The sequence below is a fragment of the Hemibagrus wyckioides genome, linkage group LG06, assembly GCF_019097595.1.
Source record: "Hemibagrus wyckioides isolate EC202008001 linkage group LG06, SWU_Hwy_1.0, whole genome shotgun sequence".
NCBI classification, from domain to species: Eukaryota; Metazoa; Chordata; class Actinopteri; order Siluriformes; family Bagridae; genus Hemibagrus; species Hemibagrus wyckioides.
In genome coordinates, this window is record NC_080715.1 from 9,689,369 (window position 1) to 9,711,144 (window position 21,776).

Sequence of the window (21,776 nt, forward strand, 5' to 3'; positions counted from 1 at the left end):
CTGTTCATATGCAAACTCAATATTATTATTTATTATTATTATTATTATTATTATTATTATTATTATTATTTTAATATATATATAAAAGTCTACTGTTGTTTACGTCAGACCTACCTGTGAGTCAGTGCAGCTCTGTCCAGTTATCACATCATGGTTTGTTTGTAAGAAAAGCTACTGGTACAGAGATACAGAGATAGAGATAACATTGACAATGGGTTTAGGACTGTCAGAGACGTAAACCGTCTATCTCTCTGGGCACACTTGTACTGTGCATCTGCTCTGAATGTTCTCACGAGTACGAGTGTCATGGAGGAATCAGAGATCATAGTGAGAGAATATAAGGCAAGATAAAGGATATAAAGAGAGAGAGGGGGAGAGAGAGAGAGAGAGAGAGAGAGAGAGAGGATGGCATAGTGACCCTGTTTATACTAAGTAGAGGACCAATTATACAGTAAGGCTCAGTAGTGTGTCAAGCAACTTAAAGAAGTTCTGTGCATTTGTAAAGCAGCATGGCACCGTGGCTCACCTGGAGGTTCTGTGGGTTTATGTGGAATTGATGCTGCTGTCATGGATTTACGCTGGACACTTGTGTGTGTGGCAGTGCTTCTCAGTGTGTGTGTGAGGTCTGAGAGGTCAAAGATGGACACAGGCCGAGATCAGGCAAGCCAAATCAGACACATGTGGCTGCTGTCAATCAAAGAATCGCAGACGAGGCAGAAAGGTAGGATTGGTTTGGTCTAAAATGAGAACTTTTGCAAAATGCTTATTGTCTTTTTTTTCTTTTTCTTTTTTACACATAATGAGTATTAGCAAAGTCAAAACTAGGGCACAGTCCACAATACTCATCAGTATTATAGTGAGGGTGGTCTAAGAAAATTTGATCAAAATTGCATGTCTGCTTATGCAACTCTGGTGATCTTTTCCTTGGCACATTGGAAGGCATAGTTCACATGTTGCAAATATTTACACTGTGATAAAATAACACAGATTTTTTTTTAAAAATGTTACTTTTACTTTGAATTAGTTATCACGTGAAATTAATGAATGTTATTAAGCAGACTAAAAAGTATTAAGTTAACCATAACAAACACTATATCAACCCTTGTGTGCTATTTCTACAGGAACATCAAACAACAATAATATTCACATTGGCTATATTAAAGTAATGCACTGGACATTTACACACTCAATTGTGGCAGAATGAGAATTAATGAAAGATAACAAGGATATATTGTCCAATAGAACTGGATATAATTATATCATATGTTGTGATCTATTATAGTAATGTTGGATATAATGTTGAATATTAATATATATTTCAAACAGTGTCAATATATAGCACTACAGAGAAACAACACAACTAATTTACATCTTTAATTAACTCCACAACATATAGAATTACATAGTTTTATCTCTTACAAGTTAAAAGAAGAGTTTAGGTTCTCAGCTTTGGTTGTGATTCTTTGGTTGTGACACTCTTTCAGCTTTGGTTGTGTGCTGGGAGAGTACCAACAATAGGAGTCTACAGCTTTAGACATTTTTTAGTGTTCCTTTGCAACACACAGAACAGATGCTGAAAGAATGTGATAAAGAAAGAGCACAGAAACAAAGCTTCTCTGTGTGATATTTATTTAGCATAATCATCAGAGACGCAAGGACATGGGCATGACGTATTCCCCAAACCATACACAGATAACAGGAATGTGTCTGATATTAAATGTGTGTATGTGTGTCTCTGTATAGCTTTTTATTTGCCTACAGTGATAAACAAATAATGTCTTCAAAGAACTAAACAATGATCATGCAGCTAATCATTGATAGAGCCAGTAGGTATGAACTCCAGTCTTCATCAATGTTTCCAGTAACATCAATATTATCCATTGGTTTAGCTGTCAAGTGGAGAAACCTAATGAGACTCAATTTCAGAGACAACATAGTAGCTGTAATGCTATGAAGCTATAAATTAAAGATTAAATAGATATAAATAATCATTAAACATGAAAACAAACATAATCAATAGCCAGGCATAAAAAATAATACTTGTATTAATATTAATCCAATGCTTTATAAATAATAAGGAGGACTAATATAATGGAAATACATATTTGAAAAACTTACAACTGATCATAGCACACACACACACACACAAACACAAACACAAACACACACACACACCACTAAAACTGTGGATAATTGGATGCAATTGTATACAGTATATGGGTTAATAATTATATGGAGATTATAAGTCATCTTACAATTGTAAGACACACTCTTTGGAACATTATGAAGATATTAATCTTTAACATCTTTCAACAGATGCTTATTCAGTAGGAAAGGTCAACACGTATCAGCTTCTGTATTGCCGTGTTGGAATTGGTTATCATCTACAGATCCAACCCAGTGGGACTGTAAGGGGTGTGCATATACCAACCAAGCACAGTACGTTTTACACATCTTAAGTGTGGAATTTAGTAGGTTAAAGGGGTTAGAATACTTGGTAATAATTCAAAGACTTGTTTGAACAAATGCCAAAAATAATGGTGGAGATTATGTTTTGGAGATTGGTGCTGAACTTAACTTTTCTTGTCTTTCTCCTTGTTCTTTTGTCTCAGGTTGGTTAAAGGTGTTTGCAGTGAAGCCTGGAGTAGTGGGCATTCGTGGTGTGAAGAGCAGACTGTATTTATGTATGAATAAAGAAGGATTTGCTCAAGGAATGGTGAGCTGTTTTTCCGCATTCTTACACCACCACACAAACTATTGACTGAAGGCTATAAAAATGCTTTCCGTTACACAACATGTATCAACGTGTTCAAAAAAATCAAGTCCTGATGATTCCACAGTCATCAGTAGCAAGGATAATTCCATGCTCTCAAAATTGTCCATAATCTCTGGGTGAGAAGGGTGGCACACTCTCTCTGTCCTGTCAGTCTCTGTCACACTAGCCAATCTTGGGTATATGTATGCTTATAGTTTAGGTAAAAAGTTTACATCCCTCTTTAAGGAATCTTATAAATTGCAGTTTTTTTATTTAGTTCTGCCTTGAATAAGCTATTTCACTTAAACAATGTTTAAATACAGTCTATAAGACAAAATAATAACTGAATTTACACAAAGGAACCAGTTACATCCCTCAAATCTTAATACTGTATGATGATACCTGGATGAGTAACGATTATGGAAGCATCTGTTAGACTTGACCCTTTTATTTGGTATATGTCTCTGCTAGAGGTGAACTGACTGATGGGTGATAATTGACCTAAAAACAAATTAGGAAGAAAATGGGTGTAATTGCATAATCCTGTTGAAGTTCAGTGAAGTGATATCATGGTCTTAACGTATTACAGTACTGCTATCACACTGTCATATAGTCATCAGTTTTGATTCATGATATTGAATTCTACAGGCCTGTGAATTGTTCCTTAAAATGTAACAACTCAACAAGTGAAAAATGTTCTCATCCACAGACACACTTTTCATCAGACTGTCTATTTAAGGAGCACCTACAGGAGAACCACTACACAACATACTCATCTGCAGCTCATCCAGGCCTATACCTCGCCCTGTCCCAAAAAGGACATCTCAGGAGAGGCGATCTGGTGCGTCCACACCATGCCAGCAGTCACTTCCTGCCTCGCAAAGTCTCAATGAGCTAAACAACATCACATTAACAACTATATATATATATATATATATATATATATATATATATATACATATATATATATATATATATATACATATATATATATATATATATATATATATATATATATATATATATATATATATATATATATATATATATATATATATATATATATATATACCATTGCTTTTGTTCTGAAGAGGAATGGACCATCTGATGATAAGAAATACTTCCAGATACAAGGTTTATTTTGAACAGGCTGAATAAAGCACTTTCTAACAGGCTGAATAAACCACTGTTTAAGCTGGATATAGTTTCAAGCCGCTTTACACATTTTCTTCTCTCCATTTACTGATGGATTGCTGGTACATGCTTAAAGGGTATACACCACCCATGTATACCACTGTCTCAAGCGACACAGATGTTTTTAAAGAAATTTAAGGAGAAACAATATAAAACATGGACTGGACCCCAAATGCTCCCTTCACTTAAGATTAGGAACATGCATGTCTTATGACTATATAACCACACACACACACACACATACCACAGATGGACTGGTGTCCCATCCAGGGTACAGGCCCACCACACAACCAGGATACGTTCTGGTTCCACCATGACCCTGATGAGGATAAAACACTTACTGAAGATGAATGAAAGTTAAGTACTGTGAATGTAAATATAAACTCAGGACAATATTTATTTGTAGATATTTTGCATCATTGATGGTATTTTATATGTATATTTTCAATGTATTTATATACAGTATGTATACTTTTATATTATATAAATAAATGATAATTTAAATGTTAAAGTTTATATGTAATTGTCTATGCATTTCTGTGGGATTAGTCCAGTTTAATGAACCTTTATACACATGTGTAAGAAAAATGGTAATGGATGACATAATGGTTGACAAACCAGTCCTCAGTATCACCAGGTTCTTTAGATGATAATAATGCAGTTTATCAGTGATATTAATGCATGGATTAAAAGTTAAATAAGCTATTTAAATTTCAGCTTTTGTCTACAGAGCAAGATTTCCAAGTCTGTTATATTGTATGTATCCACCCTTTTCCTAGGGGCCCTGCTGTAAAATCGATTATGGTTACAACTTGAATAACATCTGTTACTCTTTACCCTTTATATATGCTTCTATCTCTCCTGCACAATACCCCCATACACTCAAAAAAATGGGTAGTAAACTGCTCGCTGGGGTGACACCCTAACCTTTGGTAGCTTTAATATGTAGCTTTAACCTGGAAATGTGGATATAGTGCACCTTTAAAATATCTGTTGTACGTATTAAAGTACAAAAAAAGCTTTAAAAGAACATCACATATGCACTAGTTAAAGAATACATGACACATACTAAAGTTACAAAGGGTGTGCACTTGAGGGTGCAAACTCAGAGACAAGGTACAGTACAGCAAAGCATCCTTTTTTTCAGAGATTGTACACATATTTCTTATAATGTTTATTATTCTTCCCATCTCCACAACCATTCCAGTACACTAGTCCTGTCTCGCTCATTTTCTCTAACAAAGCATCCGACTGCCTTTTTGAAGGTACACCGGTCCATCTGTAACCTGATCATGTATCCAGAGAGATGAAGTCATCTGATCTCCTCTCAGAGTGCCACAACTTCTCAGTGCTCACCTGCTCAGGTATCTCACTATGGCTCAGAGAAAGAGAGAGAGAGAGAGAGAGAGAGAAAGGTGCAGTTATTTGTAAAGACACAGAGACGTGTGTAGAGCTCAAACATGTGGATGAACAAACCATGGGGATACTAACATTTTGAGGTAAGTAAGATATACCTGTTGTCTGAGGATTTAAGAACTGTTCTATAGTCTTAGAAATGACAGTTTTGGGACACTTCCTAGCTCATTAGATGGGTTCTACTTTTTGCACACTAAAAAATAAAGGTACAATACTCTGTTATCAGTTGCAGAATGATGGTATATCAGTGCCCTTTAAGGTTCAAATATGTAAAGGTACACTTTATTTAAGGTTTAAAGTGAAAGATACATATAAAACATACAAAACAATATACTCTTGGTGCTACAACCTCAGCAACAAGAAAAAGTGCAGCTTGATGCCATTTATTTCTGAGACTGTCACAGGAAGAACCCCTGATAGTAAGGTTGTACACAGACCCTTCATGACATCAGACATGCACTGCAAGGAATTACATCTTTGAAAGTGAAAATATCTTAAATCAAGTATTTCCTATTTTAAGATACATTAAACCAAATGTATTATTGGTAAAGCTTTTTCTAAACATTTTACTGATTTCAATTAGATTTTATATGTATACTGTTTTTAACAATGGACATTGTCACAAAGAACCTTTAGAGAAATATGTATATGTTGCAGACATTTTATACTTTTATACAGAGGTGACGATGGCAAGGAAAATCTCCTTAGAAGATATGAAAAGAAAGACTGAAATTTTCTGAAATAGATAATTTGATGATATAATCGATTTTTTCAAAAAATTAAGCATTTATTTCCTAAAATAAAAAGCAAAAATGTCTAATAATTGATAAAATGTGTAAAAGCTTCTGTTATGCTGAATAATATGTATGTTTTAGAATAATCGCATCATAGGAAATATTATATACATCTGGCCATATTCAAGATATCATTTTTGCACTGCTGAAAGTGTATTGTACCTTTTATTTTTTCAAACTGTGCAAAAAATAATGTTTATTTTACCAGAAATGGAAATCAACTTATCGGATACTTATCAGTATAAACAAATTGCTGCAAGTCTGATATAAAATGAGTCAGGACACACTGAGACATTTTCCCTCTGTTGGGATAACCTACGATAGAATTTTAGTGGTTGAAGACACCTTCAAATGATAAATACTTTTGAAGAAGCACTTGGGGCATCACAGAGAGCAGAAATAGGTTTTATATCATCGTTTAGATATAAATATTTGTGTGGACAAAATAAGCATTTTTGGTTTTCAAAAAGCCCAGAGTATCTTATTTCATATGAGACATTAACCATTTTTGGCCTCTGGTAAAAGAGTTAAAAGCTGAATAGTAATAAATAAACTAATATTAGTCTATTCATTTGTCTAGCAGGACTAGTATCAGTCTCTTGTATGTCTATCCTTAATACTCTTTAAAATGTTTCAATAGATAGTTAAGGAATCTTTGTTTCCTGAAGAGGTTCATCTTAGAACATTCTCTGATAGGAAAAATATGCTGCTCTAGGGTTCTACATGGTTTCCACATTATGCAAGGGACATCATTGTGTGGAATTGTTTCAGCTAACCCAAAGGTTTCCTGTACTAACTGTAATCATGTGTAGTCCTAATGGCTATGTGAAGGCTATGTGAAGGCACTCATGGCTGATCCAGAGGCGGAGGCCAGAGCCAAGCTTGAGGATGGAATTCTAGAGGCTCCACTAACAGGTGGAGTAGAGAGTGGAGTCACCCACGAACAGGTGAGAGTCTGGTCAAGCATGACCTTTCCTAACCATACTAGCCAAGTCCTTTCAATCCACAGCCATATTTTTAACAGGGTGCAGAGACTAAGCAAATGGAAAATGCACAGTTAGAGGTGGTGTCTATTGGAGATCAGGATCTTCTAGCTTCCACTCCTCCCCTTGAGAGCCACAATGAGAGCATTTCAGCAGAAATCAGCAACAATAACCCAGGCTCTGAGAGCATAGAGCAGACAGGCTGTCAGACAGAAGCTACCAACAATGCCCAAGCACAATGTCCAAGTCCGGGAATGCCTGTTACTAAAGTCCAGCCCTTCCTGTCAGGTAAGAAAAAGCATAAGGAATCATGTGGTTTGAGTTAGTCAGTGGGACAAGTTGAATACCATGAAAAAGAAAGAAAATCCCAAATCATTTATTGTTCATGTTTCTTAACCTGTCCTTTTGTAAGTATTCATATTCGTATCGGTGTAGACATATGTAAAACATATGCAACCCAAAGAGACACAATTTCTGATACCTTTAGCTTGCTAAAAAAATGGTCTCCTGGAAACTCTGAAAGGGAAATCTGTTTTAGAAATCTGATTTGAAGAACCAGAAAGGTTGCCCCTATGGGACAAGAAGAAAAATACTTTCCTCTTTTTGAAAAGAGCACACACACACACACACACACACACACACACACTGGTAGGCCTAACCTTAACCTTAACAATGTAATGATTTTTAAGTGTTGTTTTTTGTTTTTGAATAAGAATAAGAATTTTTACACACCAGTTTTTGTTAGTATTTCTAACCTCAGTTCTCTTTAATTTAATCATTTGTTTTAGTAGATAGGTAAGGGTTCTTTGCTTCATCTTGGAAGATTTTCTCATAAGAAAAACACTCTTCTGTAGGGTTTGCCAAAGGACAAGCCAAAAAATCATGGAGTGGTTTAAGATTTTGATTCTTAACGCATGTTAAGAATGCAGGAGAAGTATGTTGTAAAAAAAATTATATGTTAATATTAATGTAACTTTTTTACCTTCTCTATTCTGCACCCCTGAAAGGTGACCAAGTAGAAGACAAAACTCTCAGGGGTCGTTTATTTGCACGAAGAATGGAGCTTTTAATTGGAGTTTGCGTGCTGCTCACTATTACCTTTGTCCTTGGCATTGGTCTGGGAGGTGAGTGTGTGACTCTTCAGCTTGTCCAGCGGCACCTACTGGCCACTGCCGATGTGAATAATTAACAGCCATGATTATATTGCACAACCCGTTGGCCACCAATCTAAAACTTTGAGATGCCTGGAACTATGGTTGAACAGTCAGATTCAATTCTGTGGTGTCAGATATCTGTACCGTCAAACTAGTGATGTATGCATGGCAGTAAATAATGTAATAACTATATCCTACAAGATTTCATTAGGCATTCGTTGTGTCTTGTAAAAGTGGGCCCATATCATTGTTGATCAGTATGAAGTTCATTTAAGTGTTTATTATGCATGTATTGTTAATGAGAATCCTGGGATATTGACAGGGCAGTCTGTATTATTACACCAGCAGTTCTTAGGAGGTATATGTTTACAGTGTTCAGGTGAACTGATCTAATATTTCCCTCATCTCCATTTTCATTTTTCTCCTGTTGCAGTGGGGCTGAGCTGTAGAGGGAAGTTCCGGTGCAGCTCCTCACTCTGTGTTAGCATCTCTGCGCAATGCGATGGGCATGTGGACTGTGAACATGGCGAGGACGAGCTCAGCTGTGGTGAGTGCAATGCTGCTCTCAGTGACTAATCAATATGCATTAATACAAAAAGTTGGATGCTACACCTAAAACAGTTCATTCCTACTCTGTTGCGTAGTGCGCGTGAGTGGGAAGAGTTCAGTGCTGCAGGTGTTAAGTGGAGGAGTCTGGAGCACTGTGTGTTCAGAAAAGTGGCACTCTGATCTGGGCTTCTCTGCCTGCAAACAGCTGGGATATTCCAGGTAAAACTATATGAAAAGCTCTAAGTGAAGCCACTTCCCACCCAAAAGCTAGCTATTATCTATTATACAATAGCTAGATATTAGCTATCTTAAGCTTTCCTCAAGAGAAAGAAAGTCACTGCATCTTTTCAAACTGCTGTTAATACATTTTTACAGGGTAAAAGTCCACAAATGATTAGTGTCACTTTGATTGGTGGTGGCAGCTCAAGTGTTTAAGGCTCTGGGTTGTGGGTCAGATGATCAGGATTCAAGCCCCAGCACTGCCTAACTGCCGCTGTTGGGCCTTTGAGCAAGGCCCCTAACTGCAAATCCCCCCCAAGGTGTAAACAGGATCCTATGCTTAAGTTACGGATTTTATGTAATGAAGCTGTCACTTCAACCAAGGAATTTCTGATTATATTTTCACAGTTTCATAGTTTCCATCAAAAAAAAATGTGACCCAGATGTCCATTGTATTGTTTGTCTTTAATATTTTTAGCTAAGAAACGTAACAGCCTAACTTCCTACTTTTCTGGCCTCTTTTAGTTATGTGGAGTCTGGTTCCCTCCCTCTCACCTCGATTGAACAAGACCTTAAGGATAACCTGGTGTCCATCAACCTGAGCCAGCAGAATCCCCTGTATCCAATCAAGATACACAACACAACCAACTTGAGGTGTGTAACAGTATTGACTACTTTGTACTGATGTGTTGATAATGATGATGATGATGATTACTATTGGTGTAATGTGATGAACAACCTGAGATCATGTCAAAAGATTGTCCTGTTCGTAAAACAATAAGAGAATTACATTGTTGTGGCATAGTGGATTATAGGGGCATTAGTGGTTAGAACATATGTCTCACACCTCCTCCTGCCTCATCCCTGTGTGGACGGAATTTACATTTACAGCATTTGGCAGATGTTCTTATCCAGAGTGACTTACAGAAGAGCATCTGAAGTCTCTATCAATTAATACATTGATGCTGGTTTACTAGGTCATGGATTAAGAATACCTTCAGTCTAAATTGTGTTGAGAGATAATATTGCAAAAAATGCACAGATAATGTTTTGTGTAAGCTTTTTTTAATGCTAGTTTAAGTGGTTCAGGAACAGGTCTTTAGACATTTTTTGAAGTCTCAGCTGTTCAGACATATAGGGGACGTTCATTCCACCACCAAGGTGCCAAAAAAGCGAAGAGTCTTGTGGAGAGTTTCTCCTTGTCCTTTGGGGGTTTCCTCTAGGTACTCTGGTTTCCTCTCATATTTGAAAGAAATGTGTGATTGTGCCCTGTGATGGGTTGGCACCCTAATCCAGATCCAGGGTGTCCCCCGATTTGTGCCTTCCTATCTCTAAGGAGAGACCCCATCTCTGTGACTCTGTGTCAGATAAGGATGGATGGCTTTATAGAAGGTGGATGGATGGATGGATGGATGGATGGATGGATGGATGGATTGGTAGATGGATGGATTGATAGTTGAATGGATTGATAGATGGAGTGATTGATGGATAGATGGATGGAATTACAGTGTTGCATACGTATTGTCCTGCCTTGAACAATTCTGCATTTTGCTGTGTTACGACCTGGAACTGACAATTAGACTTAATTTTTACAAATTATTTTGATTCCTCCCACTACAATAATATAGAATATTTTGTGTAGGAATATGAGGTATAATTCTAATTAAGTCCATTTCATTTCTAGCTTTTAACACCTCAAAATATGGAGAAGCTCAATAAGGAAACACTTCACAACAATTATGCAATCCTCAGTATTATAAATAAAACAGAACAAAAGAACATAACTAACATTTAAGTATTATTAGACTGTAAATAGTACCTTAGCATCATTTGGAGAGCTTCCAACCTCCTGCGCTTTAAAGACTTAAATGCTCTGTGCTTTCTGTGGGCTCATATTGCTTCAACATGTAATTTAAAACATAGCACTTTCTCACTATATAAAAAATTCATTTTGGCAGCATTCCACCACCACACACAAACACACACACACACACACACAAACACACACAAACACACACACACACACAAACACACACACACACACACACACACACAAACACACACACACACACAAACACACACACACACAAACACACACACACATGTACGTCAAACCAAACTTTTACACCCAACACTGCATTTTTATTGTGTATTTTTTATTGTGTGCTAGGAATCCACTGATTACTTTTTATAATCTTAATTTTTGATCTTTCACACCAAACAATAGCATTCTAGCATTCGAGTCTTGTGAACGGTTTTTGGGCTATCATTTCTTGTGCCACTTTTGATCCATTAATTCTCGATGAATTCTTGATTCTGATCAGTTTAAGAAGTGGTGATTCGTTTTCTCTAAGAGCAAGACAAAATCACAAGTTTATATGAACGTGTTCATTCCGATTCCACTTGTTTAATGAAGAGGCCACAAAATGTGTTATTTAACTAAGAAAAATATGTGAATAATTGAATAATGATGTTTACAGAATAAGAATGTACTTTTTTCTTTTTTTTTCTTGTTTTTAGTAAAACTGAATGCAGATCAGGGAAGATCATCACTTTAAGGTGCTTGGGTAAGTATATACAGTAAGAGTGGCTGTTACTGTAGAGTTCAATACAACAACAGCAAATAATCTGAGTAAAAGTTTCCAAAATCTGTTTACTGCTGAGGCAGATTTACAGTAAAATATTCAGAGAAAGAAAGAAAGAAAGAAAGAAAGAAAGAAAGAAAGAAAGAAAGAAAGAAAGAAAGAAAGAAAGAAAGAAAGAAAGAAAATAGTGATAGATAGATAGATAGATAGATAGATAGATAGATAGATAGATAGATAGATAGATAGATAGATAGATAGATAGAATAGTGAAAGAAAGAAAGAAAGAAAGAAAGAAAGAAAGAAAGAAAGAAAATAGTGATAGATAGATAGATAGATAGATAGATAGATAGATAGATAGATAGATAGATAGATAGATAGATAGATAGATAGATAGATAGATAGATAGAACAATACTTCGCACCGAAGTCAGTGAGCACGGTTTAAAAGTCCTAAAACCAGGAAGCGCTCTGTATTCAGAGAGGGCTCCCTCTGGCGGCGCGAAAAGGGAACAGCAGCTAGGAGCATTACAGAATCATAGACAAGCGGCAGTGAAAAAGAGAAATGAGTTGTGATGAAAGCTGTGTAAGCTATTCCTACCTTTTCGGTTTTGTCTAAATTGTCGTTGTGTTTTCTGGTTTGTTATTGTGTTTTCGGGTTATTTTGTTTTGCATTTCTCGATCACCTTAATAAAACCAGGAATCTCCTTGACCCAGAAGCGCTCTATACTCGGAGAGGGCTCCCTCTGGTGGGGCAGAGATGGAACAGCAGCTGGCAGCATTACAGAATCTATTGCTTGGAAACAAAATACAGAAAATAATGCACAGCAACTGAACAAGCAAACATAATATCAGAACACAGCAACTGAGAAAAAAGGAAAAGAATAAAAAAGAAAAGGAAACAAGAAAAGGAAACAATACTTTGCACCGAAGTCAGAGTGAGCACGGTTTAAAAGTCCTAAAACCAGGAAGCGCTCTGTACTCAGAGAGGGCTCCCTCTGGCGGCGCGAAAAGGGAACAGCAGCTGGGAGCATTACAGAATCATAGACTATTGACAGTGAAAAAGAGAAATTAGTTGTGATGAATAGCTATGCAAGCAGTTCAGCTCTTTGATTAGGGTGTTTTACAGTAGCCGAGAAATGCAAAACAAAATAACAAATCCGAAAACACAAGGGCAATTCAGACAAACTCTGGAAAATGGTATAATTTGTGAATGGAAATTCTTAACGCTGATTGGACGAGACATCTGTCACTCAAGATAGACAAGCAGTAGGAAATTGAGTACTGTATCTAAGTTTATTTTTTGTGCATGTGTGGAGTTCTGCGGTCACTTTAAAACATTTTTTTCCAGATAGTGCAACTTTAAGTCTTTTAAAGAAAATAACAAACATATATATTTATATTTATAAAGAAATATATTATATTTGTAAACTCACAGTTTTTGCATATACCCGTTTTGCACTTTATCTCTTGTACCTTTAAATTTCTAGTATTTAATATTTTTTTGTTATATGTTATTTTTTATATTATTGTTATATTTTATGCACTTAAATTCTAGTATTTAGTTGTTTGTTTGTTTTTTTGTTATATTTTTATTTTATTTTATTATTTTTTATTTCTTACCTTATTACCCATGCTTGTGGATACTACTGGAAGTTGTAAATTTCCCACTGTGGATGAATAAAGTGTCTATCTATCTATCTATCTATCTATCTATCTATCTATCTATCTATCTATCTATCTATCTATCTATCTATCTATCTATGCCGTGAGTTTGGATATAATGATAGCGTATCATGGCATAAAGATTACTTTGTGGTGTCTAAAAACTTAAAGAACGCAGATAAAACTATTCCATTTTGGAATTTGTTATTGTGTTTTCTTATTTTGTTTTGCATTTCTCGGTCACTGTAATAAAACCAGAAATGTCCTTGACCCAGAAGCGTTCTATACTCGGAGAGGGCTCCCTCTGGCGGGGCAAAGGGGGAACTGCAGCTGGAAGCATTACAGAATCTATTGCTTGGAAACAAAATACAGAAAATAATGCACAGCAACTGAACAAGCAAACATAATATCAGAACACAGCAACTGAGAAAAAAATGAATTCTTTTTAAATAAAAAAAAGAAAAGGAAGCATAGTAATAAGAAAATAGCAACCAAACAAGGATACAAGGGGGAATGTCAGAAACAATTCAGAACAGAAGATAGTGTCATAGTGTCAAAACAGGGAAAAGATCACAAGCATATAAAGTTTTTACGCCTTTTTTTGATCTGTGACAACTGAACTAGTGAAAGGTATTGCTTAAATTCTTTTTTTTAAACACAGCAAAAAGAGTTAGAGTCTAGAGTTAGATTTGTGAATGTGGAATTTTTGCGTATAACAGAATTAGGTTTATTGTGAATAATTCATTATGAAGAATTTTCAGCAGGACTAGACAAGCAGCAGTTAGCTGTAGAAATGAGTTGTGATGAACAGAGGTGCAGACCGGTCAGCACTCTGATTAGGGTGAGGGGTGTTTGTGGTCAGACGGGGAAAAATGCAAGACATTAGCAGTTGTCTGCTGTCATTACAAGCTGCATTTCCACTTGCATTTAATACAATTTGTATATCACTTTTAAACAACTGATGCTGAGGAGCAATTGTTTCAAAGCAGCTTGATACAAATATAAATATTCAGAATAAAAATGACAAAGATTGAAATTAAATTTATATTTATCCCTAATGAGCCAGCCTGAGGCAACAGTGGCAAGGAAAATCTCCCTGAGATGACATGATGAGCATTTATTAAGAGATAAAAGTTCAACAATCTGAAAGTTAAGGCATAACAGGCAGGTGTATTTCACAGTTCACTCATTCACTATTTTCCAGTGAATTTTTATGACGTATTAATGAGAAATCTAATGTAGACTCAAAAGTCCAATTGGATTCAAATTTGCAGAATTTAGCAATATATAAAACATCATTTTTGCTGTGTAGAAGTTAGAGTATTGGAATTCTGGGTAAATATTTACCAGCTAATCATTTTATTAAACATTTTATTACATACTTTACCAGAACATTGTCTTGTGTGTGTGTGTGTGTGTGTGTAGAGTGTGGCTCCCGGCCCCAGTACAGTGCACGTATCGTGGGGGGTAACCTGTCTCAGGAAGGCCAGTTTCCTTGGCAGGTGAGTCTTCAATTCCAGAATGAGCACCTGTGTGGAGGATCTATTGTAGAATCACGGTGGATATTAACAGCTGCACACTGTGTGTATGGGTAAGTGTGCATGCACGTACACACACACACACACACACACACACATACACATATCTTACTATCCTTGTAAGGACCCTTTATTTAAATAATAATTACTTTACAATTAAATTGCGATCCCTGCACCTACATCTAACTATAATCTTCACTCCGGTAATTGAAAAGAAATTCTTTTACTATAGCATTTTAAATAAAAACTTCTTGCTTTTTCTTTCTTAGCTTTGCGTATCCTCCTCTGTGGTCAGTTCTCGCTGGACTCACAGAGCAGCCAGCCACCGGAGCCAAGTATCTCACTGTGGAGAAAATTATTTATCATGGTCGCTACAGACCTAAAGGGCTGGACTACGACATCGCCCTGCTTAAACTGTCACAGCCGCTTGCCTTCAATGGTAATCTTTATCAAATCTGATCTCTCTGGAGAAATGTCAAGAAACTTAGTGATTTGTACAGAATTGTTCTCATGGCTTAAATGGAGATGGATTTGCTGTCATTTGATGCTTGTTGAAGTCTTCTTCTTCTTCTTCTCCTCAGGCTACATTGAGCCCATCTGCCTGCCAAACTTTGGAGAGGAGTTTGAGGATGGGAAGATATGCTGGATCTCAGGATGGGGAGCTACAGAGGATGGAGGTGAGTCTGCAGGATAATAATTAGTCTTTATCCTGAGAACCTTCCTGGAAGTCACATTTATGGTATTTGGCAGACACCTTTAATCAGATTGACTTACATACATCTCATTTATACAACTGAGCAGAGTCTTAAGGGCCTTGCTCAAGGGGTAACGGCTTGGCAGTGGTTGGATTTGAACAGGTCTGGTCAGTCAGCCAACATCCGAACCATTGAGCTACCACACACCTTTCTTTTGCTATTTTCACAGAAATTAATTATTTGTGCCAATGTACATTGAAAATCTGCATTTTCAGTTGTCTAACAACAAATAAAACTGCCATGTTAAGCAATTTATAACTTGGTATTAAAAAATATGGTCAAAACGTTAAGTAACGTTATGGTCACATGATTTAATGCTCTTGGATTAAGTTGTTAATATGACTGTAAAATAAAGCGATGTAAATCATAAGTGAGCTCAATGTAAAATGCTGAACAAGATTACTGATCTGAGTTAACTTGACAAAAGTTGAAAAGGTTTATAATCTAAATAATATGAAGTTTATAGGTGTTTTTAATGATGATTCATTTCATCAAGCTCTGCATCTTGTCAGGGATTGTTTTTCCAGCTTAATGTAAATTTTCTCGTCTTCATTCAGTCTTTTGAGCCAACGAGGTTGAATTCAGCTGATTTGCATTGTGCTGAAATGAGCTTTGAGCGTTCCTTGGCTTTCCTGCTCCTACTATAATGTAGCAAAGTATTACAGAATCTGACCCAGAATGCAATGCATTGTATGCTGTGCCCAGGTGAAGCGAGTGTTTCTCTGCATTCTGCAAGGGTGCCGCTGATCTCCACCAAAGCCTGCAGTCAGCCCGAAGTCTATCAGGGCTACATCTCGCCTGGCATGATCTGTGCAGGATACCTAGAAGGAGGAACCGACTCCTGCCAGGCAATTTTAGGATTTTAGAGTTTCCTTAAGACATTTAGCTAGAAAACAAGAGAGGTTCTTTATACTCATGTTATAAACTGCTTCTTTATTTACTTCTGATTTGTAAACTGAGACCAAACTGGAGTAAAGTCACGTGACATCTTGTGTATTTCTGAATGTGACACTTCTTAATGTAGCACACACTATATTGTTAAAAGTTTTGGGACAATCCTCTAAAACATTGAATTCAGGTGTTGGGCTTGGTCCCTTAGTTCCAGTCATCAAGACATCTTGGACAATTTCATGCTCCCAACTTTGTGGGAACAGTTTGGGGATGACCCCTTCCTGTTCTAACATTACTGCACACCAGCGCACAAGGCAAGGTCCATAAAGACATGGATGAGCGCGTTTGGTGGTCCTGATCTCAACCCGATAGAACACCTTTGGGATGAATTAAAGTGGAGACCGCGAGTTGGGAGCATAAAATTGTCCAAAATATCCTGGTATGCTGAAGCATTAAGAGTTCCTTTTACTGGAACTAAGAGGCCAATCCCAACCCCTTAAAAACAACACCTGAATTCAATGATTTGGAGGCGTGTCCCAAAACTTTTGGCAATACAGTGTAGATTCAGTACTTACATTTAAATAGAATCACATGTGATTTAAACACAAACCTAATGCAAGGAGGTAAGGTGTGTATCATTCTCTAAGTACTAAAGATTTCAGTTTGTCTTTCTGGGACAAAACACACTTTATGTGCAAAGAGGACACTTTTGTATCTACAAAAATGCTTGATCTTTTTCCCTTTCTATATAGAATATATAGGAAGAGATATTCTACACTATGTGGAATTCATATTATTGCATTAAATATCTTGTAGGGGGACAGTGGTGGTCCTCTGGCCTGTGAGGTCTCGTCTTTGTGGAAGCTGGTGGGAGCGACGAGTTGGGGTCAGGGCTGTGCTGAGAGAAACAAACCTGGGGTTTATACACGCATCACACAAGCTCTCACCTGGATTCATCAACAAATGGAGGTCAGTTAAGCCACACTGCACAAGCAAGAGTGACTGAAGAAAATGTACTGATATTCAGATATACAACAGTTTAAGAAACAAAGAAATTAGTATATAACCATCTTCTCACTCACACTGGTTAAAAGATACAGCATTTTTTCTTAAACTAAAATGAAATCCACAATAAGAGGTAACACTGTTTTTCCATAAATGGCATCCTTTTCCTTCACATTTTACAAGCCTTTAGATTTCGTCGGACTAGGTGCTTTGTTGTTCAACCTTACATACATGTGCATTTGGTCAAAGTAAATGGGCCAGGATTCAGGGTGGGAGGTTTTTTTTATTATTATTTCATTTCAGACACAGTATGGCCAGATGTTCTGAGTAATGAGGTGAAGGAAAAGGGAGAGGTGAAATTCATATGAGGAGCTTTATTTACAATCGTATATATATATATATATATATATATATATATATATATATATATATACACTATATTGCCAAAAGTATTCGCTCACCTGCCTTGACTCGCATATGAACTTAAGTGACATCCCATTCCTAATCCATAGGGTTCAATATGACGTCGATCCACCCTTTGCAGCTATAACAGCTTCAACTCTTCTGGGAAGGCTGTCCACAAGGTTTAGGAGTGTGTTTATGGGAATTTTTGACCATTCTTCCAGAAGCGCATTTGTGAGGTCACACACTGATATTGGACGAGAAGGCCTGGCTCTCAGTCTCCACTCTAATTCATCCCAAAGGTGTTCTATCGGGTTGAGGTCAGGACTCTGTGCAGGCCAGTCAAGTTCATCCACACCAGACTCTGTCATCCATGTCTTTATGGACCTTGCTTTGTGCACTGGTGCACAGTCATGTTGGAAGAGGAAGGGGCCAGCTCCAAACTGTTCCCACAAAGTTGGGAGCATGGAATTGTCCAAAATGTCTTGGTATGCTGAAGCATTCAGATTTCCTTTCACTGGAACTAAGGGGCCAAGCCCAGCTCCTGAAAAACAACCCCACACCATAATCCCCCCTCCACCAAACTTTACACTTGGCACAATACAGTCAGACAAGTACCGTTCTCCTGGCAACCGCCAAACCCAGACTCGTCCATCAGATTGCCAGATGGAGAAGCGCGATTCGTCACTCCAGAGAACGCGTCTCCACTGCTCTAGAGTCCAGTGGCGGCGTGCTTTACACCACTGCACCCGACGCTTTGCATTGCACTTGGTGATGTATGGCTTGGATGCAGCTGCTTGGCCATGGAAACCCATTCCATGAAGCTCTCTGCGCACTGTTCTTGAGCTAATCTGAAGGCCACATGAAGTTTGGAGGTCTGTAGCGATTGACTCTGCAGAAAGTTGGCGACCTCTTCGTACTATGTGCCTCAGCATCCGCTGACCCTGCTCCGTCAGTTTACGTGGCCTACCACTTCGTGGCTGAGTTGCTGTCGTTCCCAAACACTTCCACGTTCTTATAATACAGCTGACAGTTGACTGTGGAATATTTAGGAGCGAGGAAATTTCACGACTGGATTTGTTGCACAGGTGGCATCCTATCACAGTTCCACGCTGGAATTCACTGAGCTCCTGAGAGCGACCCGTTCTTTCACAAATGTTTGTAAAAACAGTCTGCATGCCTAGGTGCTTGATTTTATACACCTGTGGCCATGGAAGTGATTGGAACACCTGATTCTGATTATTTGGATGGGTGAGCGAATACTTTTGGCAATATAGTGTATGTATATATATATATATATATATATATATATATATATATATGTACTCCAAAACGTCAGGCAAAGGCAAAGTAGGTAAACAGATAGAGTGTATAAACTAAAAAAGCAGACAGCGTGGCAGATAATCCAAAATACGGAATCCAAAGAAGCAAAAAATCAACTGGAAGACAGAAAACATGGTCCAAACAATGGAAAGTAAACACAATGGAATACAAAAGGCTCGGTAATGCAGGAGACTGACAATACTTTGTATCGAGATGCTAGCGGTTTGAATGTCCGTGTAAACTGAGAGATTGAACAGGAAGTAGTTATTATTCTGGCGAGGAGGAGTGTAATGTGCGGCTTGAGTTGTTAAGTCTGTTTAAGGAATGATTTTTTTTTCTATTTGAATATTTTTCTGTATTATCTGAAACATATTGGTAAGAGAATGTTGGACATGGAGCTGCCAGGCAGGAGGCAAAGAGGAAGGCCAAAGAGGAGGTATATGGATGTAATACATGAGGATATGAAGCTAGTGAGTGTAAGTGTTGAGGATGCAGAAGATAGGGATAGGTGGAGAGAGATGATTCGCTGTGGCGACCCCTGAAGGGAAAAGCCGAAAGAAGAAGAAGAAGATTATCTGAAATATATAAAAATTACATCATGTAGGGTTCATCTCTGAGAAGTGTAAAAATGAATAAAAAAAGAGTTTTGAAGTGCTTCAGGTACTGTAATCACGACATAATTTCAATAATACCTTGAAAACTGTTAACAATTTAACAATAAATTATGCAAAGGATTTGGGCAGATTGTTCATTTAAGGCTTTTGTTTACATTTTTTTGGCCCTCAAATGACGAGCAGCATAAACATCGGCCAGAACTTAGCTGCTTACAATACACAAAGCATCTCCAGTTCAAACAGAAGGGAGTCAGGCACAGAGGAAAGAGTTTCACTGTAGTTCATTCAACTTAAGTTCACCTCACAGGCAAAATAACACTACTGTATTTAACAAAATAATAATAAATACCATCTTTTTTTTCTTGCAGAGAGAAGAAACACTGAACCCCTCTCCAATCAGCTCAGACAACCGACAAATCTAACAAGGCTTATTTTATTACTATTATTTTTTTTTTAAACATGTCCACAGTGTATTGGATTTTTCATCCTGCACAGCTCAGTGAAATACTGTACATTACTATAAACAGTGTTATTGATGCTGGAATGTGCTCCAGTCTGCTACCGGCTTCATAACCACATACGACTGAATGACTTTACTCAGAGAAACCCGAGATCCAAAACAACCAAAATGCTTCCAACCTCCAAAAGGTTCATCTGAATGAACAAAAATACTACAGTGAATTTTGCAATGTTTCAAAGCTTGCATTTTTTATATTCATATTCTTCTAGCAAAGCAAATAAACTTTCTTCTTGCTTTAAGAAACACACTAATGACTCTACACTTCAGTGTGTCCCCAAGGCACACTACATTGTAGTGTGTCAAGAGAACAAACATTCCCCAGAGGTAGTAACATGTCGTGTTGAATATTCATGGATGAATAGATCGCTCAGTGTACTGAAAACATTTAGCTGTAGCTTATACTACGGAAATGATAAATTCTCATTTCTGGTCAGAACGTTTAAAGAATATTATTTTCTAAGCAGTTCAAGTATCAGCAGTTTGCAGCAGTCAGCAGGCTATCTGCCAATAGGAAGGTCAAAGAAGTTTGCACTTGTTCTGTAACATGACAAGATTCAATTTTTTCTTACTAGCTTCAAGAGAGGCTGGTGAGGATATGACAGTTTATACACTATATTGCCAAAAGTATTCGCTCACCCATCCAAATAATCAGAATCAGGTGTTCCAATCACTTCCATGGCCACAGGTGTATAAAATCAAGCACCTAGGCATGCAGACTGTTTTTACAAACATTTGTGAAAGAATGGGTCGCTCTCAGGAGCTCAGTGAATTCCAGCGTGGAACTGTGATAGGATGCCACCTGTGCAACAAATCCAGTCGTGAAATTTCCTCGCTCCTAAATATTCCACAGTCAACTGTCAGCTGTATTATAAGAAAGTGGAAGTGTTTGGGAACGACAGCAACTCAGCCACGAAGTGGTAGGCCACGTAAACTGACGGAGCGGGGTCAGCGGATGCTGAGGCGCATAGTGCGAAGAGGTCGCCAACTTTCTGCAGAGTCAATCGCTACAGACCTCCAAACTTCATGAGGCCTTCAGATTAGCTCAAGAACAGTGCGTAGAGAGCTTCATGGAATGGGTTTCCATGGCCGAGCAGCTGCATCCAAGCCATACATCACCAAGTGCAATGCAAAGCGTCGGATGCAGTGGTGTAAAGCACGCCGCCACTGGACTCTAGAGCAGTGGAGACGCGTTCTCTGGAGTGACGAATCGTGCTTCTCCATCTGGCAATCTGATGGACGAGTCTGGGTTTGGCGGTTGCCAGGAGAACGGTACTTGTCTGACTGCATTGTGCCAAGTGTAAAGTTTGGTGGAGGGGGGATTATGGTGTGGGGTTGTTTTTCAGGAGCTGGGCTCGGCCCCTTAGTTCCAGTGAAAGGAACTCTGAATGCTTCAGCATACCAAGACATTTTGGACAATT

The 21,776-nt window shown here is 37.6% G+C and overlaps 2 protein-coding genes across 2 annotated transcripts; both read left to right on the forward strand.

Annotated features, from left to right (window-relative positions):
- The first annotated feature begins 639 nt into the window (after positions 1-639).
- fgf9 (fibroblast growth factor 9) lies at positions 640-3,664 on the forward strand. The gene is made up of 4 exons (XM_058393317.1): positions 640-721; positions 2,317-2,439; positions 2,613-2,716; positions 3,465-3,664. Exons 1-4 carry the CDS (start codon positions 640-642, stop codon positions 3,651-3,653), a joined length of 498 nt encoding a protein of 165 aa, XP_058249300.1. The 3' UTR covers positions 3,654-3,664.
- Positions 3,665-7,007: 3,343 nt separating this feature from the next.
- On the forward strand, positions 7,008-20,684 carry tmprss3a (transmembrane serine protease 3a). Its single transcript, XM_058393325.1, has 13 exons — positions 7,008-7,106; positions 7,184-7,430; positions 8,150-8,266; positions 8,730-8,843; positions 8,941-9,064; positions 9,590-9,718; positions 11,585-11,631; positions 14,736-14,901; positions 15,118-15,287; positions 15,430-15,525; positions 16,309-16,451; positions 17,311-17,463; positions 20,207-20,684. Exons 1-13 carry the CDS (start codon positions 7,008-7,010, stop codon positions 20,258-20,260), a joined length of 1,659 nt encoding a protein of 552 aa, XP_058249308.1. The 3' UTR covers positions 20,261-20,684.
- The last annotated feature ends 1,092 nt before the right edge of the window (positions 20,685-21,776 follow it).

Bases quoted from the DNA above. Each gene is read 5' to 3' on its own strand.
- fgf9 (XM_058393317.1), top strand. From the start codon at position 640: ATGGACACAGGCCGAGATCAGGCAAGCCAAATCAGACACATGTGGCTG. The intron at 722-2,316 runs GTAGGATTGGTT...ATCTTTCAACAG, and splicing joins ATCGCAGACGAGGCAGAAAG to ATGCTTATTCAGTAGGAAAG. The intron at 2,717-3,464 runs GTGAGCTGTTTT...TCTCATCCACAG, and splicing joins AAGGATTTGCTCAAGGAATG to ACACACTTTTCATCAGACTG.
- tmprss3a (XM_058393325.1), top strand. From the start codon at position 7,008: ATGGCTGATCCAGAGGCGGAGGCCAGAGCCAAGCTTGAGGATGGAATT. The intron at 14,902-15,117 runs GTAAGTGTGCAT...TTTCTTTCTTAG, and splicing joins GCTGCACACTGTGTGTATGG to CTTTGCGTATCCTCCTCTGT. The intron at 16,452-17,310 runs GCAATTTTAGGA...AATATCTTGTAG, and splicing joins GAGGAACCGACTCCTGCCAG to GGGGACAGTGGTGGTCCTCT.